Source organism: Labeo rohita, chromosome 25 (genome assembly GCF_022985175.1).
Source record: "Labeo rohita strain BAU-BD-2019 chromosome 25, IGBB_LRoh.1.0, whole genome shotgun sequence".
Lineage (NCBI taxonomy): Eukaryota > Metazoa > Chordata > Actinopteri > Cypriniformes > Cyprinidae > Labeo > Labeo rohita.
In genome coordinates this window covers 880,300-902,676 of record NC_066893.1, presented here as the reverse complement: position 1 = coordinate 902,676, position 22,377 = coordinate 880,300, and the positions used below count along the sequence as shown (strand labels likewise).

At 35.8% G+C, this 22,377-nt stretch overlaps 1 protein-coding gene across 7 annotated transcripts in view; it reads right to left on the bottom strand.

The window, feature by feature from the left end:
- Positions 1-22,377, bottom strand: part of kif21a (kinesin family member 21A) — a 61,961-nt gene that overhangs the window by 10,416 nt on the left and 29,168 nt on the right. For 2 of the 7 annotated variants that reach the window (XM_051099465.1, XM_051099467.1), the window contains exons 11-30: positions 22,150-22,359; positions 20,277-20,339; positions 19,639-19,723; positions 19,435-19,549; positions 18,984-19,172; positions 16,797-16,996; positions 15,955-16,062; positions 15,794-15,862; positions 13,036-13,178; positions 12,806-12,950; positions 12,226-12,420; positions 10,017-10,118; positions 9,719-9,884; positions 7,708-7,728; positions 7,013-7,070; positions 6,865-6,919; positions 6,428-6,639; positions 4,140-4,271; positions 2,247-2,383; positions 1,437-1,611 (exon numbers count right to left, since the gene is read on the bottom strand). In XM_051099465.1, coding sequence (XP_050955422.1) covers positions 1,437-1,611; positions 2,247-2,383; positions 4,140-4,271; positions 6,428-6,639; positions 6,865-6,919; positions 7,013-7,070; positions 7,708-7,728; positions 9,719-9,884; positions 10,017-10,118; positions 12,226-12,420; positions 12,806-12,950; positions 13,036-13,178; positions 15,794-15,862; positions 15,955-16,062; positions 16,797-16,996; positions 18,984-19,172; positions 19,435-19,549; positions 19,639-19,723; positions 20,277-20,339; positions 22,150-22,359 — 2,580 coding nt within the window. The remainder of the gene's footprint in view (positions 1-1,436; positions 1,612-2,246; positions 2,384-4,139; positions 4,272-6,427; positions 6,640-6,864; positions 6,920-7,012; positions 7,071-7,707; positions 7,729-9,718; positions 9,885-10,016; positions 10,119-12,225; positions 12,421-12,805; positions 12,951-13,035; positions 13,179-15,793; positions 15,863-15,954; positions 16,063-16,796; positions 16,997-18,983; positions 19,173-19,434; positions 19,550-19,638; positions 19,724-20,276; positions 20,340-22,149; positions 22,360-22,377) is intronic. The other 5 variants (XM_051099466.1, XM_051099471.1, XM_051099468.1 and 2 more) reach the window with 5 other exon arrangements.

Sequence of the window (22,377 nt, the reverse complement as noted above, 5' to 3'; positions counted from 1 at the left end):
TGGAAAATGGTGGCGCTGGAGACTAAACGGTTCCTGATGGTGTCACACCTAATTCTTCACCTTAATTCCTAATTCTTTTGCAGTTAACATGCATCTTTTCTTCTCCACCTGTTTTTTCTGACCATGCAGACTCAACAAGCATTTCACTGTCCAATGGTCAAGCCTTAACTTTGCAAATTCTTGTAATGCATTAGTATTGCATTCTTCTCATGGGCATTTAATAATTTGGACTTTTCAGTCTGGGTTAAATATCTTTTTTGGCTCATTTTAGCTGTAAACGAAAACATGCCTAATAATCCTGCACACCTGAATATAAGGAGTTTTTCACTTCCAGCCTTCACGGACAATTATACATCACATATAAATGATTAAATACAAAATTAACAGTAGTTACTAAGACTGATGTGGTTTGGAATTGGTAAAATGTGTTTGGAAAAAAAAATATGACCAGAATATCAACATGCCTAATAATTCTGCACACAGTGTATAATGGTATTTATAAGGCATTAAAATGACTGCATAATGCATTATAAAAAAAAACCTTATAATATGTTATATGATCTCATGAATAATCATAACAATTATAATAGATTATAATACTTGAGTATTTGAGGTTATAACTTTTAAGATTATGATTATTTATAACACACAATGGACAGCATATAAAATCTACTTAATTTATAATGGACTTTATCATATTACATTTATTTTTTACATTATATTAAGTATATTACATTATTTTGATGGTCCCCCTAGTCTATTGACAATAAGCAATTTTCCAACTACATGTCAGCTAACACTGTAGACTTAGGTTAAGGTTAGGCTAGGTAGCAGGTAATCAGTTTGTCTTTTGGGGAACCATCAAAGTACAGTGTTAGCATATATTTAGCATACTACTACTAATAATAATAACTGCTAGCTGACATGCAGTACCATCAAAATAATCAAACTGATAATACAAATGTGTCATATTACACATACATCTGATCTGATACCTGATCTTATGACTCTTTAAGAAATATTATTATTATTATTATTATTACTTATAAGTGGTCTTTGTATGCTTTAATAAAGTGACATGTGTAACATGGCAAGATATGAGACTTATAATACGTTATAACTATGAGGAGGTAATCATACTCTTAAAAGCTATAACCACAAATAAGTAAAAATTATAATACATTAAAACTGTTTTATGAAAACTCATGAGATGATACAACATACTATAAGGTTTTTTTTATATTGCATTATGCATTCATCATAATGCCTTAAGAATACCCTTATAATGAACATGTAATTAAGTGTCCAAAAACAATGGTATGTGGTATTCTGATTACTTATGAATATTATTGATAATCTGATTACTGTAATTTGAATAATGCTTGTAGTTTCTGAATGTATGACCAATATGCACGTTAGGTTGGACAAGAACTCACGTGAGTGTCCGGATGCACTTTGCGGAGTCTCGAATGTCCCAGACTTTGATGTAGGAGGTGGAGACTGTGAACACCAGACTAGAGCTGTAACGCACAGATACCACGTTGTTGGGGTGGCCACCTAGAGACATGATCTCCTGTCCTGTGACCAGGTTCCACACCTTACATGTTCGGTCTGAAGGAGGAAACAGGGCAAGATTATAAAAAACTGCTTAGACCAACAATAAGTACTAAAAAGTAAGGAACTGAAAGCATTTGTAGCTCTGGAACTGGCCTATCCCCTCACTTCCTACCTGTCTGAACGTCAGTATTACATCTCTATCCACAAGGCTAAGTCCAGTACTGCCCCTGTGTCAACCGGTGTTCCCCAGGGTTCTGTTCTTGGTCCTTTACTCTTCATCATCTACATGCTTCCATTGGGTCACATTCCCGTCATCATGGCTTTAACATTGCTTCACTGCTATTCAGACACCCAAGATCTATTCACATTGCACCATTTCTTTCCCCACCAACTCCATACCGGCTTGTATCAATGACATAAATGTGTGGACGACCAGGAAGTTTTTGCTCAAACTCAACACTGATGAAACAGTTCTTGTTGGTATTTCCCTATTTGCGTCCTGTTTCTGTGCTTGACAGTGTTAATATTGCTGGAGTGCTAGTTTGGAGTGCTTGTTAGAGTATTGTAAGTGTTTGTTATTATTAAAACTAAAAGTCCAAAGTCATCTTATTTTTCTAATATTGGTTGGGTGAGCACAACAAAATCAGACTAGCATAAACTATATAATGAATGTTGAACGGTGTTCTGACCTTTTGACCCGGTGAAGAGTAGGTCATCTGTAGAGTCGACACACAATACAGCTTTACTGTGACCCTCGGCTATATGAACACACTGCAGAGAGCCGCCACGACTGCTCTTCAACACAGGAACAGGGTTGATCACACCTCTGACGCATGTCAAAAAAAAATCAACAGTCAGTAGACTCCTCCATTAAATCTTGTGTATCGAGACATTCTTTTTAATCCACACATTGCAGCAAACAGTGCCATAAAAATACTTTCCTGATTTCCTCTTTAACTGCATATTTATCTATACATTTAATATAATCAATTAAATGTTGGTGTTCATCCCACCAACATTTCTCCAACAGCAAAGCATCTCATTCAGGATGTTTTAAGAAACAACCAGAACAACCTTCAATAAACTCTAGTGTTCTCTAACATCAACTAAACTCAATGTTTATAAATAATTAACAATAATTTAAAAAAAAAAAAAGTTTGTTATGAAGTTCTTAAAATAAACAATCAAAGAGAATATCAAGAAGACAAATTATTTTATGGCACTGGATGATTTTTCAAAACTTGTTTGAGAAACAAAGTATGATAGGGAATGCATGCCCATTTCTGAACGCTGTCCAGAAATTCATTCACATGCAGTGAAATAAAAATGTATGATGCAAAACCAAATAGAAAAAAGAAAATTAAGTTGGAGCGGGGAGGCTTATAAAATCCCTTGTTTAAAGCAACGTTGAAACATACTAAACGCTCTCACTTATTGTCACATTCCTGTATGTTACAGGATATATGTAACAAAAATGCATTAACCGTGTACATGTTATTATATATTTTGGCAATTTTATAATCACCCTATTTTCTGTTGGGATGATATTTCTATCTAAAAGCAGTAAAAATACAAGTTCCTATATATTAAACCAAAGTTTAAACCATTTCCCTCTGACTATTTGTCAAACTACTCTGTGAACTATGATTTACTGATGCTATCTTGTCAGATGCATGAACACATTAGGCTTGGCCCCGTCCAAGGTTTCTCCTCTAACCACTGAAAACAATTTAAATACATGCACATTCATATTCACAAACACTCACACACAGAGAAATCTGTTTTTCAATGAACATAGGAGAAATGTCTAATTTAAGTGCAAATTTAAAAATGAAAAACACTTCAGATGCAAATAATCAGAGTAGGCAGCATTTGTAAGGCAAAACTTCTCTTGACCTCAGTTTACACTGCGTTATACAAGTTCTAGAGAAAATAAATATTATAACTGAATATATTACTCTCCATGTCAATAGAGGGATTTTATTTGCCGTTGTGTGGTGAAAAAGACATTGGCCTGGTCACCCCCTTAGAGACATTTAATTTTGAAAGGACAGTTACTCGTGTTAGACTACTGGTTATTGACTCCCATGCAACAAATTCTGCAGGGCAAAATCTATGACTTCTGTATTTTCAAAGCAAAGCCAATTTGGCATTTTGTGGCCACTTTTTTTTACGTGGACTGCTAATAACACGACTATTGACAATACTCTGAATTAGAAAATGCCATGTAAATACCATTTTCTGGATTACTGAAAACAATCATTGATCTAAATTGGAATTTTGGCCCCCTTCTGAGTTGTACACAATATGTGATTTTTTTTTATCCTTCTCATTCTTCATTAAGCCAGTAGTGTGGTTATTGCAGTCAATGTAAAGTGGCTATCGTCTGACAAGTTAGGGAAAAAGTCAGAGAACATGCTTCTTTAAAACCTGTTGTTTATCGTATGCCCCAAACTTTTTATATACATATCCTGTTTGCAGTATTCCATTTATGATCTTTAATCAGCACAAACAGGCAGAGACCAAAAACCTCCAAAACTTGCAGTAATAACTTTCTGCCACTGGGGGGTGCTAGCTCTTACTGTGTGATCTCTTTGGCTTTGGCCTTGTCAGCCAGGGCTTGTCCCTTGTCATAAGTCTTCCTGCGAGACAGAGGGGATGGTTCCGGGACTCTCTTTTGCCCACCTGCTGGAAGTCTGTTGCCAGAGCTGCTACTTTTAAAGATCCATTTGCAATGTGAAAGACAGAAACATAAAATAAAACACAAGTACTGAACATAAAAGACACAAAAATAAGATGGGCAGCATGCAAAATAAAAAACACAAATAACCTAACATTGCCTATTTTTTAAAACTAAAAATGCTGAAACCCAAGAGGTGGATTAAGAGTTACCACTGCAAAAACATTTGGAGCACTTCACTGTTACTTTCCACAAACTCTTGGCAAACCTACTGGCAAACAACTCTGGGGTGACTCACCAAAATATCTGACAATACTGGCAAACAGTTATTTAATTTTTTTCTGGTATTACTGGCAAATAGTCATTTGAAATACATCTGCAACTACTGGCAAACATTTATTTTGAGAATATCTGGTGCTATTAGCAAAAGGTTATTTTGAAAATATCCACAACTACTGACAAACATTTATTTTGAGAATATCCAGGGCTACTGACAGATATTTTGAAAATATCCACAACTACTGACAAACAATATTTTAAAAATATCTAAAACTACTGACAAACATTTATTTTGAAAATATCCACAACTACTGACAAACAGATATTTTCAAAATATCCACAACTACTGACAAACATTATTTTGAAAATATCCACAACTACAGACAAACACTTATTTTAAAAATATCCACAACTACTGACAAACAATATTTTAAAAATATCTAAAACTACTGACAAACACTTATTTTGAAAATATCCACAACTACTGACAAACAGATATTTTGAAAATATCCACAACTACTGACAAACACTTATTTTAAAAATATCTAAAACTACTGACATACACTTATTTCGAAAATATCCACAACTACAGACAAACAATATTTTAAAAATATCCACAACTACTGACAAACATTATTTTGAAAACATCCACAACTACTGACAAACAATATTTTAAAAATATCCACAACTACTGACAAACATTATTTTGAAAACATCCACAACTACTGACAGATATTTAGAAAATATCCAAAACTACTGACAAACACTTATTTTGAAGATATCCACAACTACTGACAGATATTTTGAAAATATCCACAACTACAAACACTTATTTTGAAAATATCCACAACTACTGACAAATAATATTTTAAAAATATCTAAAACTACTGACACATATTTATTTTGAAAATATCCACAAACAATATTTTAAAAATATCTAAAACTACTGACAAACATTTATTTTGAAAATATCCACAACTACTAACAGATATTTTGAAAATAACTACTAACAAAACTACTGACAAAAAACAAAACAAAAAACTAACAAACAAATATTTAGGAAACATCCAAAACTACTGACAAACATATATTTAGAAAATATCCAAAACAACTGACAGATATTTTAAAAATATACATAACTGCTGACAAACATATATTTTGAAAATATCCACAACAACTGGTAAACAGATATTTGGATAATATCCAGCATTACCTACAAACAGTTTTTTTTTTTTTAATATCTGCCACTACTGACAGATATTTTGAAAATATCCAACACTACTGGTAAAAGGTTATTTTAAAAATAACTGCTATATAAGGCACTGTTAGGACAAACCTAAAAAATTCTTCACCTCTTTAATTTTTTAAGTTAAATGTGATGTTATTTCAACGTGTAAATGGGGAAATAAATAGTCTCAATAGATCATCACAGTTGTGTTATTTTTGACCACACTTTCTTGTAAAGCTGTTTATTTGATATAAATTTGTGGTAAACAGACTGATGCCAGAGGGCAAAAATGGTTGCCAGAAGTATACAGCTTATCCCACTAGATAAGTAGCCCACATGGCTTACATTGCTCGATTATCATAAGTTCATGAACACCAAACAAAGTTTTGTTGTTTAGTGTTGTTAGCCAGTCAGAACATGTGGAACAGTCATAAAAGTCAAGTGAATAAAAGCAACACCCTATATTAGAGAAGACCATCTATGATGCGGTCTAAACTGTTAACTGCTGTACGCTGGAAGTGATCTGATGAGATCAGTCCTAACAAGACACAGCATTCGGTGAAAAAAGGGCATTGTAAAGTAAGCATAAAACAGGAGTAGTTAGTTCATGCATGATGTGAGGTGGAGCAGTTAGTAAGCATTGAGCTTTTAGTTAGTTAGGTTAGAGATTACTATATACTTACATGCTACCCATTCTAGAGGACAAGCCAGCAGGAGGGAGCATGTAGTCACGATCTCTAACTGTATTTCCAGCTGACTCCAGGTCTCCGGCTCCCTCGGATGTCTCAGCCATTGGGTGTAGAGGGACAGAGAAGTCTCTTGTTGGTGTGTCCGGGCCAGAATCACAGTTGTTTACATAGAGTAACTCCATCTGAGTAGTGGTCCTTCTTCGTGCCTTTGCAATTATTGCAAAACAAACAGACGTGCTCAAAGTGAGGAAACAGTATATGCAAGGAATCGGTTGTCATTTAGCAAAACTTTCATCCTAAATCCAGCTGAGATTAGGTGTCTTTATTAAGGTGGCATTGATCCTAGCTTGTGAATCACACTTTGTTTGCACTTAAAATCTCATAGTTGTAAAGCTTTGGGTAAGGTAAAATGAAGGTAATTTGACCCATACCTTAGTCCTAGATTTAGTCTCACCACATAACTTCATGAGGTCTGAGGCCAGGGTGCTAAATTGTGGGATGAGATACTTACTTAGATTTGCTCATTCATTGAAGGTACAGTAATGAAAACAAACATATGTCATTAGCAGGTTAACTTACTTTCCTTCCACTGCAGGACTTGGGGTTGATTCGTCACTACTACTATCATCTCCATTTTCTAAATCAAAAAAAAAAAAAAGAAACAAGAGAGTGTATATTGAAAGATTATTCAATGGGCATCTAATTTACACCAGAAGAATTTCTTGGAAGGATTTGCAAAAAACTTGAATTGAGGCAAAATCACACCGGCGCTGTTATCTGGGATGTTTAAAAGATGCTTTTGAGAGTGTGGTAGTAAAAAAAAAAAAAAAAAAAAAAAGCAAATGAGGATAAGCACAGCGCTACCATGCTAGTTTCTTTAGTTGATGTGAAACGCTGATCCAAATCGGTTTCTGATATCAGCTGTGACCGAAAAGAGGCTATCATCAAAGTTAGTGCAAAAAAGTTGTGGAGAAGAGGGATGAGGGAACACAAATGGTAAATCATTCAAAAAAGAGGGGGAAAAAAATTAGTCGTACATGGTCTGGAAGAGTCACTTGTTTTCCTGCTGCCGGACTGTGATGTATGCTAATGCTAATAAGTAGCATGTTGATAGCTGGGGATTGATGTTTTAATATGGTAAGAACTGGTAAAGGAGGTGTGGACAGATGAACAGAAGCCTCATGCACCTGCGGACGGGACCGCTAGCCTGTGGTTAGTCCGAAGAGGTAGACCCATGCACTCATTACAGAGAGAGTGTGGCTACTGGTACTCACCCAAGGGCATGTTACCTAGTTCTGTTTCAAATCGGCCAACAGGGGAACAGAAAAAAGGCAACAAAGGAATCAAAATGCATTCCCCCAGATCAAAACAAAAACAAATGCAACAAAAATAAAAGAGATATAAACCAACAAACTACAACAAAAACTTAACAATACTCAGTAAAGATCAGAAATGAAGTTATATGGTATGACGGGATTCACAGATTCATTCCCTAAACCACAGTACAATGTGAAAATGTAAAAGATATTTCAAAGGTTCCCACTCCTTTTATGCAACACATTTCCATGACTTTTTCCAAGATTTTCCATGTCTGAATATAATGATTTTAAAATTCCATGGAAAGCCTGTGTTTCACTAATTCATTATAATCAGTTACCTATTTAGTCTTAGACAACATACTCACGGGTCGGTAATTTGAAAGGGCACCTTCTAAGTAAGTAACTTCTGGCAGTAAAGGGGTGTAAAGGTTTGTATCAGTCCACAGTCAAACAGTTTTCCAAGCATGCTGGCTGCTACAGTGAGTGCTTCCAAGGATGTATTATCTTCCCATGTTTGCTGTGATTATTTTAAAGAGTTTGTTTAAAGTATACAATATGTAAGTGAAAAAGTAGTACTTACTACTTTTCAACTTATTTGCTCGGTCAGTACAACATTTAATGAGGATTGATTCATTGTTATTTAATTGAACTACCACTGTGTTGCATGTAGGTCGGTTATTATGGTATAATTTAAGGCAGGGGTGTGCAATCCTGCTCCTTGAAGGACAATGTCCTGCAAAGTTTAGCTCCAACCCTAATAAAACAAACCTGAAATGGATAATAAAGGTCTTTAGGACCTCTGCTAGAAACTTTCAGACAGGTGTGTTTGAGCAGGTTTTAGCTAAACTCTGCAGGATGTTGGCTCTCCTGGAGCAGGATTGGACACCGTTTATTTAAGGTATCCAAAAGTGAACTGGTCAGACAAGTGGTTCAGGCAATCTCTTCCGGTCTAAACCAGTGGTTCTTGGGCAATATAAGCTGCAATGTGGACCAGACTTAATGCTGAGACCACAAATTCAACACACCATAGTGTTCAGTGTTGTAGCCAAGACCAGCTCATGTTCAAGTCCAGACTGAGACCTGAGTAGGTTTAGTGCAACTCAAGGCCTAGACCAATGGGGTGTCAAGTTTGAGTCAAGAGCGATTCCAAATGCTCCCAAGTACTCAAGACAAAGACCATGAAAATGTGTCCAAGTCCGGTCACGAGTCAAACAGCCCTGACAGATTTGCAATAGGCAACTGTGCATAAAACCACACATGCTTATAGTTTCTGACAGCATTTGGGCAATACTTGATTAGTTTCAGTGTGGTTTGCAAGAATTATTGGCTTAGGCAACTTCATGACTAGTCAAAGACTCAACACATCAACTAGTGGGACAAGTAATTGACTAGTCGTGCAATTCCTAGACCAGGGGTAGACAACACTGCTTCTTGGAAAGCTAACATCCTGTAGACTTCAGTTCCAAACCTGCTTGTTATTTTCAGGTAATCCTGAAGACCTTGGTTCAGGTAGGTTTGATTGGGGTTAGAGCTGAACTCTACAGGATAGACACCCTCCAGGAGAAAGGTTGGCTATCCCTGCCCTAGAGTCTATAGATGCATTTAAGAGTTTTTGCAGAATCACAAAACAAGTTCTGGGCTTTTTATAATTGGCAAAATTGCTCACAATTACCACTTTTCTACTGGGGCTGGTCCAGGAGCATGTACTGGTGCCAGTGCTTGACCAGGGCTCATTTCCCAACGACTGATCAAGAGGATTTGCGCAACAGTCTAGGGTTTTTTATGTAAAAAAGCACAGCCCACTTTAAGATTTGGCACTGGCTCTGGCACAAGCCCCAATGGAAAAGCAGAATCTGAGCATTCTGGCATGCTAGCAAGGCTGAGCAGTACAGACAGTCTCTCGGTGTAATTCTTAGGACCCAGGGTCAAGGGGGTAAAGGATAAGCCCAAGAAAGAGTGTCCCTACCTTGCAGAGCATTCCCCAACAATGCATCAAGTTCTGGGTTAAACTCTGCCTTCTCTTTCAGCATGTGGAAGAGCAGCTGGTTTTGAGTGGCACTGTTGATCTCAGTTTGCTTAAGACGCCCCTCCAACACCTTTATCTGAGATTCCTTCTGGGCAGCCTGCAGACCCTGAAGGCACACAGTCGGGATGAAAGCCAGTGTTTTAATAAATGGATGAAGCTGTGTCCAAGAATGAATCTTGTAACATTATAGCTTCTAACAAGGACCCCAAAGCAAGATAACAGTTTTGTGATGGTATACCTTGTTGATGGCCATGGACATAAAATGGTCCAGTAGGAATCGAGCTTCAGTCAGAGTGCAGGAACCAACCACAGCCGAAACATCAACAGCATCACCTTCCTCCTACATATGAACAACAAAAGTAAGCCCACAATATAATTAATTCAAACTCGATTTAGACCAGGGGTTCTTAACTCTGGCCCTCGAGGTCCGTTTTCCTGCAGAGTTTTGCTCAAATCCTGATCAAACTCACCTGCCAGTAACTTTCTAGTGATCCTGAAGAATTTGAAAAGCTTGTTCAGGTGTGTTTGATTAGGGTTGGAGATAAACTCTGCAGGAAAGTGGACCTTGAACTGAGAACCCCTGATTAAGACTAACTTCAGTGGTTTGATTTAGGCCAGATTTTTTTCGTCCCATGTGGCACAGATCTGATATGACCCACAAACATGTCAGCAGGAAAAAGCAACATATGGTTTCTGATATTCTCAGATCGGTTTCAGACATATCATTCATATGAGGAAATAAATCTGATATGAATTGGATGTGTGGATTTGCATCTTCCATGTAAGCAGATAGATTGGATATTCCCTGTCAATGAGAGTCATACGACAGGAAAAAAAAAAAAAAAAAAAAACATGAAAGGGCTGGTTTTGATTAGTAATTAGGGTGGTTTTGTTTTGCAGACCTGGCAACCCCGTTTCCATCTACCTTAAGCCCAAAGTATACTTCGTTTTTGTACGTGTACGCTAGTGTATGTGTCCATTTGAATGCGTATTTGTTGTGCGCAAACACTGGCGGTTGACACATGCGCTCTAGAAAGCTTCATCCATGTACAGTGTCAGCTCTATTATTCCCCTCTACATTATGATCGGTAACAAATATTTTTTAACTTTTTAAAACCAAAGCTAAGCTGTTTCATACTCTCTTGCTCACAAGCGATTGTCATTGTGAGCGTCTGTTGTTATTGCAGTCTATGCTATTTAGTTGTTTTGTCTGTTTAGTTTAGTTTTCTACTGTGAAACAACAGCCCAGGACAGTGTTGCCACCTTGTGGAACAACTGATTACTGCAAATTAACTTAAATACGCATGTGCGACCTGTGCATACAAAGTACTCGTGGTTACAAAAATCGTGTGGTGCGCATACAGCATGCGCATATACTATTCTGATGACAAAATTTGAGTCATGCTTACTGTACGCTGTCCCTCACAAACACATAAAAAGTGAAGTATACTTTTTGCCATGGTTAAAATCAGATAATCAGAATTTGATCATTTCAGTTAAATGATTGAAACATTAAAGGGTAATTTCAGTGATGGTGCTTAATGTCAGTGAAATGATTCAGAATCGTTTCAGTGAACTGATGCAGTGTCATTTTAGAAAACTGATTCAGATTATAGAAAGTGCATGTAATTAATTAATTAAATTAAATTAAATCTGCATTTCTTCTGTTGTATTTATTTGTGTTATTACTTGTAATTTGATTAATTGCTCTTATTTTACTACAAAATGTTTTCTCAAAATGTTTTGTTAGATACCTTACTAACAAAGATATCTGACATAATCAAGTTGAATTTGTTCTGACACAGTTTAACTCTTGAGTTCTTGTCATATTTTATGACCATTTTCTAAAATATAGCGAATAAACTGTGATAATGTGAGAAGATGTCTGAATGTTTGACTGTATATGGTCAAGCAGAACACTGCATTCATGAGTGAAGCATTTATGAATGTAAAGTGTGTGTGAAGAAATAGTGTCAACATTGTAATTGAAATTGAAATCACAATATTGATAAAAAAAAAAAAAAAATCATACAGTATTTTTTTGGTCCATATTGTACAGCCCTAGTTCCTATGTTCATGTATAAAAAAATGTGCAAGATGTGATAGTTACATGTTACACAAAACCCATTTAATATAACCAAATTAAACATCACAACAGATAATCATGACTCGATTTAGCACTTTCAATGAATCAAATGTAATACTCAATTAATCATAAAAGTATATTAATATAAAAACACATGTATGTTACACAAACATACGATAATATATATTTATTTACAGAAGTATATTATGTCAGTATACATCATGCAAGTCATACATTTGATGAAAGAAAGAGCGAACACTGCATAAGGGACCCTGTCATTCAGAAGCAACTAGAGCAATTCCAGTGAACTGATTTAGAGTTTTAAGATTTGTTTTAATAAACTGACTAGAAGTTGCGTCACCTTTGCTTCCTCCATCTGCATGATGTTGGCCTGGCAGTCAGAGATGCTGTCATTGATGTAGTCGATGTTGGCCAGCAGAGACTCCAGCTCCTCATTCAGAGACTGAACGTCTTTTTCTACCTCCGGTTCTTCCGCCAGCAGTCTCTCCCTCTTCCTGCTGATCTTGTCCCGCCGGCGCGTCAGCTCTTCACGTTGCTGTGGAAGGGTTTTCAAATGACGAGAAGGTAAACAAGTGTGTACATAGCCTTATTTTTTTATTTTTATTTTAGAAATGCAAATGTTATTTTCAGTGGGGGGTAACGTGAGTTATATAATCAGATCACTTAAGTAACTATTTAAGTCACACCTTACTTTTACATTTTTCAACAAAAATCTGACAAAAAGTAACATGAAATTAGCATAATGCATTTCTTTCCTTAAAAAGTAACTGGGTATGCAATTAGTTACTTTTTTATGGAGGTAAGCAATATTTTAATGCATCACTTTTAAACGTTTTCCCAACACTGGTTATCTCACAATTACATTAGCAGATTTACCATTGTTAAGTAGGTGTTTCTGATGATAATAGGTTGATTTGTACCTTTAGAAGACGATTCATGTCTGTCTCCATGTTGGAAATGGTCATGCGCTGCATGATAATATCGGAGATACGGCGTTCCAGACTCTGCCATTTCCCACGAGCCACTCGAGTAGAGTATATTCCAACCGGTCTGCGATGGTATAATCTAAAGCAAACAAAGTTTTCCATCACTGCAGAATGAGGTCATATCCAGTACACACATTAATGCACATGAAGCCTGTATAACGTACCTGGTTCCATTAGGTGCCCCTGAGGCCGAGTATGTGCGACCTGCGGGTGGTCTGTGAGAGAGGTCCTGGCTTGTCTCTGGCAGATTCACCTTTCGTGTGACCTTTCCTGATATGGGTCGCACCTGTCTTCTCAAAGCGGTCACCTGAGAAACACAGCAGTGGTCACTACATGAAACCGGAAAAATGCAGTTTGGCCTTTTCTAACTTGCCAAAATGAACTGAGAAATTAAGAAAATAATCAGTATATTAATCGACTGTCAAAATAAATTAAATATATCCAAATACCTAAATTTAAGGATCAATGTTTTTATAGCAATTTTGGTAACACTTTACCAAATAAGGTTCATTAGTTAACATTAGTTAACTACACTGAACAAAATTATAAATGCAACACTTCTGTTTTTGTCCCCATTTTTCATGAGCTGAACTCAAATATCCAAGACTTTTTCTATGTACACAAAAGGCCTATTTCTCTCAAATATTGTTCACAAATCTGTGTTAGTGAGCACTTCTCCTTTGCCGAGATAATTCATCCACCTCACAGGTGTGGCTTATCAAGATGCTGATTAGACAGCATGATTATTGCACAGGTGTGCCTTAGGCTGACCACAATAAAAGGCGACTCTAAGATGTGCAGTTTTATCACACAGCACAAGTTTTGAGGGAGCGTGCAATTGGCATGCTGACTGCAGGAATGTCTACCAGAGCTGTTGCCTGTGAATTGAATGTTCATTTCTCTACCATAAGCCGTCTCCAAAGGCGTTTCAGAGAATTTGGCAGTACATCCAACCAGCCTCACAAACGCAGACCATGTATAACCACACCAGCCCAGGACCTCCACATCCAGCATCTTCACCTCCAAGATCGTCTGAGACCAGCCACCCGGACAGCTGCCGCAACAATCGGTTTGCATAAGCAAAGAATTTCTGCACAAACTGTCAGAAACCAACTCAGGGAACCATCTGCATGCTCGTCGTCCTCATCGGGGTCTCGACCTGACTGCAGTTCGTCGTAGTAACAGATTTTAGTGGGCAAATGTTCACATTCGATGGCGTCTGGCACTTTGGAGAGGTGTTCTCTTCACGGATAAATGCCGTTTTTTACTGTACAGGGCAGATGGCAGACAGCGTGTATGGCGTTGTGTGGGTGAGTGGTTTGCTGATGTCAACGTTGTGGAACGAGTGGCCCATGGTGGCAGTGGGGTTATGGTATGGGCAGGCATATGTTATGGACAACAAACACATGTGCATTTTATTGATGATAAATAAAACTGCACATTTTAGAGTGACCTTTCATTGTGGCCAGCCTAAGGCACACCTGTGCAATAATCATTCTGTCTAATCAGCATCTTGATATGCCACACCTGTGAGGCGGATGGATTATCTCTGCAAAGAAGTGGTGCTCACTAACACAGATTTAGACAGATTTGTGAACAATATTTGAAAGAAATAGTACTTTTATGTACATAGAAAAAGTCTTAGATCTTTGAGTTCAGCTCATGAAAAATGGGGGCAAAAACAAAAGTGTTGCGTTTATAATTTTGGTCAGTGTATTTTAGTTAACATGAACTAAGAATGAACAATACTTTTTCAGCATTTATTAATCTAATCTAATGTTAATTTCAGTATTTACTAATGCATTACTAAAATCAAAAGTTGTGTTTGTTAACATTAGTGAAGGCACTATAAACTAACATGAACAATGAACGATTGTATTTTTACTAACATTAACAAAGATTAATAAACAGTGTAATAATTGTATTGTTGATTGTTCATTCATGTTAGTTAATACATTAAACTAAACTAATAAACTTATGTTAACAAATGACACCTTATTGTAAAGTGTTACCATAATTGTTCACTTATAAAGCATTATAAAGCAGTAAGTCATTATAATGTTAAAATTTATTATTATTGGCTTCAAAAAGCATCTGACACTTATGTTTTCAACACTGATACTGTTTTTCAGTATTTACCAATATTTTTAATTAGCTTTTATGTGTATAATTTAATTTTCAAAATAATTTTGTTATGCGTTTTGTCTTTTTTTTTTTTTTTTTTTTTAATATTTCTTTTTAGCTTTATTTTATATTAGCTTGATCATTTTTACTACTTTAAATTACACTTTTTGTTTTTTTGTTGCCAAGGTAAAAGTGTATAAGAGTGTATCAGTGTTATTTCAGTATTACTTATATTATATTACAATATCAATTAATAATTTGAATTAGCCTTTATTTGAATATTTTCAGTGTTTTTGTTTGTTTTGCTTTGTTTTGTTTTTATTTATTTATTTATTTTTTATGTAGTAGTAATGTTGTTATGTGCTTTTTAAATTTGTATTAGTTTTTTTTTTTTTTTCTCTTCCAGTTTTAGTTTTAGTAACTCTGGCACTTCAATTTTAACTTACTTCAGTTACTTTCCAGGGCAACATTTCTTTCTTCCTTTCCTTTTTTTTTTTTTTTTTTTAGTTAAGTTAAGTTTTCATTCAAATATTTAAATATTATTTTATTTCATCTTTACTTTAGTCACCAAAAGCTATTTTTAATAGTTTTAGTTTTAACATTAACAGCTTAAGCACATTACATAGAAATAGCAATGCAAGTGACATTTATTTTCAGGGTATTTGCAGGTTTAAAGAAATAAAATGTATAACCTTAATAATATATTATAAATGGATAAATATTATAGTGTGATTAAAAACTCATCAATGTGTCACACTTTGGAGGTACAGTAGAGGCAAATTGAGGGGAATATTTCACCTCCTCAGTCTTCCTTCGCAGAATAAGTTCCTGTTGTCGCTTTTGAGCTTCGAGCAGTTTTAGCTGATGCTGTACAAGAGAGAAACACACAACACATTGAACATATTTCACTGTTAGTTGGCTTGTTTATGCTGCATTAGTGTTATTTTCCCATCATGCACCTCCTGTTTGCGCTGGTCCTTTTTCAGTGTGGCGATCTCTCGGTTCCTGCGGGATTCTGCCATCCTGCTCTTCTCCTGCTGCTCCTTCATCTGCTTCATCAGACGCACCTGACAACAGTCACCATAGCAACAGTCAGCTCATTTTAATACTGGATTAACTGTAGGATTTGGGTCATAATAATGAATCACACAGATCAGACTCTGGAGTACTGTTACTATTCAAAAGTATGGAGTATGTTAGAATAGCACCATACTACTCATACAACATAAGAAGAAGGGCAAAATAGAATTATTAATAAAATTCAATTAATTTCATAGTTGAAGTCTTAGAATTATCTTAATTCGGGTTACTTTCCTAGAAAAAAAAAATATTATGTGAGAAAATTATTTATGTGATTAACTTAAATCAATTTGATTTTGACTTCATTTATTTATTTGTGTGTGTGCATTTTCATGAAGGGTAACAATTCTGTTTTATACTGGTAATAAGGCTTACTAGTATAAAAAAAATAAATCAATCACAAATCTAATTGAAAATTGAACTATTGATATTTATAATAGATGTTTATAACTGTTTCTATAGCATGGTTATAATGCTGTATATTATGTAAGAAACAAATTCAGTTTTTGATGTTAATATTTATTTTTATAGTCATCCATAAACAATTTAGTGGAGATTTTGTGAAAAGGAGCAAATTATTTCAGCAGCATGTTGACGTAGAGGTGTTGCATCTGGTGACCACTGGGAGGAGCTGTTTATAATCAAATATTTAATGTTGTAACGGTGATTCAGCATGTTTCAGTGATTCAGTGCACAGCCATGTCTCCATGGTGACTCTCACTTTGGTTTTCTTCATTTCTGCCAGATCCAGCTGTAGTTTCTTCAGTTGTTTCTCGTACTGAGATTGGTTCTTCAGTAGGCGAGCGTGTTCCTTCTGAGCCGCCTGGAGTTTATGGAGCTCTTTGTTCATGACACTGAGTTTCTTCTCGTACTCTGCTTTTATCCGTTTGGTCTTGTCCTCAGAGCATGACTCCACTGAGCCTACAACAAAACAGAACAAAAACAAGAAACAACAGAATTTCTTTAGCTTTTATCAGGGTAAACTTCAGGCCAGACTCAAACGTGATCAAATAATAATCAATAATTATCAATAATGGTATATAATTATAGTATGTATGTATATGTGATTAAGCTACAGCATGTGAGCATTTATACTGAATATTTTTAGACTACCGTTTTTCATACAAATAGGCTACCTATAAAATCATGTAGTTATATTTTTACCATGGTACTTGGGCACTATTTTAACTGTGTTTATCATGATTTAAAATGTATGCTTGCTACTATGGGAGATCAATGCTTAATTAAAAAAAAAAAAAAAAAACTGGGTCAGAATAAATGTAACCATATAAAACTGAGGTTGCTACAATTTTTACAGATGTTACTGATTGATAACGAACAAAAAATCTACCTCTGCATCCTCAAGCTACTATCAAATGTGCATTTCAAAGAGACTAAAAAGTTATATTATTATTATCAGACAACCCAAACCTGTTTCTTGATTTGAAACAATATTAATTTTGAAATTAATTTTTCTAATTAGATATTTCTTTTGTTAAGGAAAATGGTCATGTTTCTACAACTTTCAATTTGGAGCAAAAATCTGACTTTAAACTCGAAAGAAATAAAGATTTGACATTTATGGGGAGGGAATAATATGGCATTTTTCCAGAAAACTTCTATAAAATAAAATTCAAGCACTTTTAAGGACCTGTATCTATATATGTTTATTTTCAAAAACTTTCTAGGGCCTTGAAAACATTTTTTTTTAGATTCACAAACTTTCAAGGATTTCAAGGACCCGTGGGAACCCCGAGTACTGAATGTGTGTTAAAAGCCATGGCTGTAAAATGGATTTTATTTTATAACTTTTTTTTTTTTTTACATTTTAAAGTCATCATGAAATCAAAGTGAACCCTATTTTCAGGCCACATTACAAATTATTCATCACTGACTGTCCAAAGAAACATTTTCAGAATCATTCATTAAACTGATTACTTAAATTTTTTTTTTTTTTTTTTTTTTTTTTACTTATTAAGATACTTAAAAATAAAAATGACTTGTTTGTCAACCTCTTACCCCAAAATACCAGGTTCCATTTCAGTATGTAATGCCCAATATTTAAAGCTCAATCTATTCCTGAGGCCTGTTTCATAAAAGATGCTAAGAAAAGAGGGGATTAAAGTCCACAAACTGACTTAAAATAACCTAACAAATCAATTGGGGCTAAGTTCACGCAATCTCGCTAATTTGATCGAGGTTCAATGAGTCAAGATAATTTGATGTGACGCTCATTCTTAAGCAGCCCTTAATGTCGATCATGGTTAAAATCGATCCACCATGGCAAACAGCAAATATATTTGTGCTGTTTAATGCATTTGAGACGTGTTTTCCCCGGTGCATAATGGATAGGTCACAGTCACATTTTATCTGTAAATGTTAGAAAGTCATGCAAATGCATCCATTTTGCTGTCCAGCGCTGCTGCACGTATGCATGATAAACACTACTTTTAAATATTATTACCGTAAATATTTGTAGATGGACATTAAACGTGACATGTAGAATTTAAAACTACATATAAACCTACATACAAGTGTATTTTCATGATGTAAATCAAATGCAAGTTAGCTAATACAGCTGTTATCACGATTCATTAGATAAGACCCTTCTTCCTTGTCTGGGATCGTTTACAGCCGCATTTGGGATCGTTTGAAGCCGCATTTAACTGCATTTTGGAAGGTCAAAATCGGGGCACAGATTATCAGTCCATTATATGGAGAAAAATGCTGAAATGTTTTCCTCAAAAAACAATGTCTTTATGACTGAAGAAAGAAAGACATGAACATCTTGGATGACCAGGGGGTGATCACATTATATGTGAATCTTTGTTTTGGAAGTGGACTTCTCCTTTAAATTGACCCCAGCATAATGTGACATATAGTGTAGCAGTGGTATATGTGTCCTTACCCATGTTTTGCAGTACACGATCTCGCTCCAGCTGCGTGTCTCTGATTTTGCACTGCAGCATCATGAGTTTCTGCTCATATTGTTGTTTGAGCGTGTGCAGACGTCTCTGACTGTTCTCAAGCTCATCGATCAGCTTCTGCTTGATGGCGATCTCACACGTGATGTTGGCCAGATCTGCTTGGAAGTCCTCTAATCAATGCAAAAACAATGGAAATACTTCAAAATTAAGTTTACAAAAGGACAGACATTAAATAGCCAACATTTTAAAAGTAGTACTTACATGTTTTTTATTGTACATTTGCAAAATAGCAAAACTCTCTTGAACTTAATTACTTTAAATAAAACTGGCTTACTAAAATCATATTTTAGTGTGAATTTAATGAGAAAAAAACATTATCATTTTATAAATCATATTAAGGTACAGTTATTATTTTAGAACAAACATCAGTACCCTTCTCATCCAGGTCAGAGTCAGACTCGTCAGAGCTCTCCTCAGCATCCATTTCCTCTTCCTCAACTTCCTCCTCATCTTCCTCTCCATCCCCCTCCTCACGGTCACTGGTCTCCTGAGGGAAATAATTTCTCGTCAAAGACTGAATGATGAGCTCCACCCTTAAAACGTGTTTTGATAGGACAAGAGTGCTGTCAATCATACCATCTCTGGCTCTTGATTGGTCGATTCTAACTGCTCTCTCTCGCCAATCTTCTGTTCGCCCTCAGGTGTTTCATCTTTGTTGGCACTGCAGGAAAAATCAAAACTAGACATTTAAATCTGATTTGTAATGTTTTTTTTATATATACACGTTTTATATGCAGCATAGATTATCTGAAACGAAACAGAAAATTAGGAGGGAAGGAAAGATAACATGGTGTTATGACAGACACATGATGCAACAGAGAAGTTAAATGGTATATATATTTTAAGATCAATAATACTAAATGAATACTGCTGCATCAGAGGTTAGTCAATCATAACAGGGGTCATTTACATATAGTCATCAAAGTACAGCAGCATCTTCAAAGAGAAGATAGAAAATCATCATGTTTACGATCAGAGAATTACAGGTAAACCTTACGGAAACTTGAAACACGTGTTTTGTGAGATTCACCCATTACTTTAAGGTGTATTTTAAGAAAAAAGTATGAAGTGCAAAGTATAAACATTTTGTGGACTGTTCTCCAAGGCTGGAAACTACCTGCTGAAAGACAATCAGAATGAAGCAGAGATGAAACAAGGGGGGTTATGGGTAATTATAGAAGGTGAAGAAGGGAAAGAGAGACACAGGGACAAACCTGTCTTCCTCCACCTCTTCCTCCTCATCCTCCTCTTTCTTGTCGCTCAGCAGCTGCTGGAGTCTTCAGGGGTCAGAGGTCAGAGGTGAAGGGTTAAAGAGAGGAAACGGGGAGCACAGAGAGAGACAGATAGAGAGGGTACGGTACACACATTAGTAAAGATGGCTGTTGATCATATGGAAACGTTCATTGTGGATAAGGACACATTATAGTAAAAGTAGGGCTTGCAAACGAAATCGTGATTAATCGCATACAAAATAAAAGTGTGCGTTTGCCTAATATATATGTGTGTACTGTGTGCAATTATTATGTATATATAAATACAAAATAACACATATATTAGGCAAACTCAAACTTTTTTTTGTATGCGATTAATCGCGATTAATCGTTTGACAGCCCTAATTTAAAGGTATTATGGCTGATATATCTCTGTACATTTATTTTTTGTTTGTTTGCTTGTTTACTAGAGTTTACTAGTCTAGTCTTCGAATTTATCACAAAGAAAGGAAGCGTTTAGCACTGATTCAACAAATGTAGTTTGTTTGCACAAGACTAATGGCTTGTTAATCCAGATAAAAGAATGGCATTTTCCAGCAAGCTCTTTCCTTTTGTTATATATTGTAAATATTTTTTCTACATATTTTAAATGATCTTAAACCAATTTTTTATTACAGCTCACAAAAATGCATACAAACTAAACCCTAAAATAAACTTGCCAGAAAATACCACAGAGTAACAAAAAAGAAAAAAAAAGGAGTTATAGCGCCATATATGTTCAAGGAGAAGTCCACTTCCAAAACAAAGATTCACATATAATTTACTCACCCCCTTGTCATCCAAGATGCCCCGAGTTTGAACTTCCAAAATGCAGTTTAAATGCAGCTTCAAACTATCCCAAATGCGGTTGTAAACGATCCCAGCTGAGGAAGAAGGGTCTTTTCTAGCAAAACGATCGGTTATTTTAATAAAAAATCGGTTATTTTATTAAAAAAAAAATAATAATTTATATACTTTTAATGCCAAATGCTCGTTTCGTCTTACTCTGCCTGGACTGTTTTTAGGACCGCCCTTTCATGACAGTCAGATCGAAAATCGCCCTATATCGCTGTTTTACCTTTTTTGTTAAGGGTGTTTGATCTTCTTTGCGTGTTCACTTTGCAAACACTGTGTCGGTACTTCTGCAGCGATGTAGGACGATTTTGAAATGATTTTTTCGACATACCCTAACTGTCTTGAACCAGAATATACAGAGTTCGGGGAGAGAAAGGCAACACGAGCATTTGAGATTAAAAAGTATTTAAATTGTATTTTTTTAATGAAAATAATGAAAATAAGACCCTTCTTCCTCTGCTGGGATCGTTTAAAATTGCATTTGGGATTGTTTGAAGCTGCATTTAAACTACATTTTGGAAGTTCAAACTCGGGGCACCATATCAGTCCATTATATGGAGAAAAATGCTGAAATGTTTTCCTCAAAAAACATAATTTCTTTACGGCTGAAGAAAGAAAGACATGAACATCTTGGATGACAAGGGGGTGAGTTCATTATATGTGAATCTTTGTTTTGGAAGTGCACCTCTCCTTTAAAGGAAATAATGCTAAACAAATAAATATATTTTTCTATTCACCCATAGCAGGTGTGGTAAAAGAACCAATTACAGTCTTTCCGAAAATGCCTGGCACAGTAATTACACATCTGAAAGAACAATAACAGTTTGCCATGAAACCAGACAGATCTCACAATGCTTCTGTTTCACACTGCTAGAGACGAGGGGCAATTATTCATAACACGCACTCACTCTCAGCCTGTTACCACGGCAACAACCCCTCCAGATAACACCTCACACTGAGATCGCTTTCACCCTCTTATTACCTCTTCTTTTTCTTCTTCTCCTTCCTCTTCAGTTTCTCCAGATCTTTCTTGGCGATCTCAATGATGTCAGAGGTCTCTTGGCTCGGGTCGGGCCCCAGCAGGGCCGGAGAAAAGGTTCCAGAAGATGCGTAAAACGGAGGACGGCTGGACGCTCGCGTGAGGTTTCTCCTCAGGTTTTCATTCACTGCTTCACTCTCCAGAAGTTTGGCTCTGAAATACACACAAAAA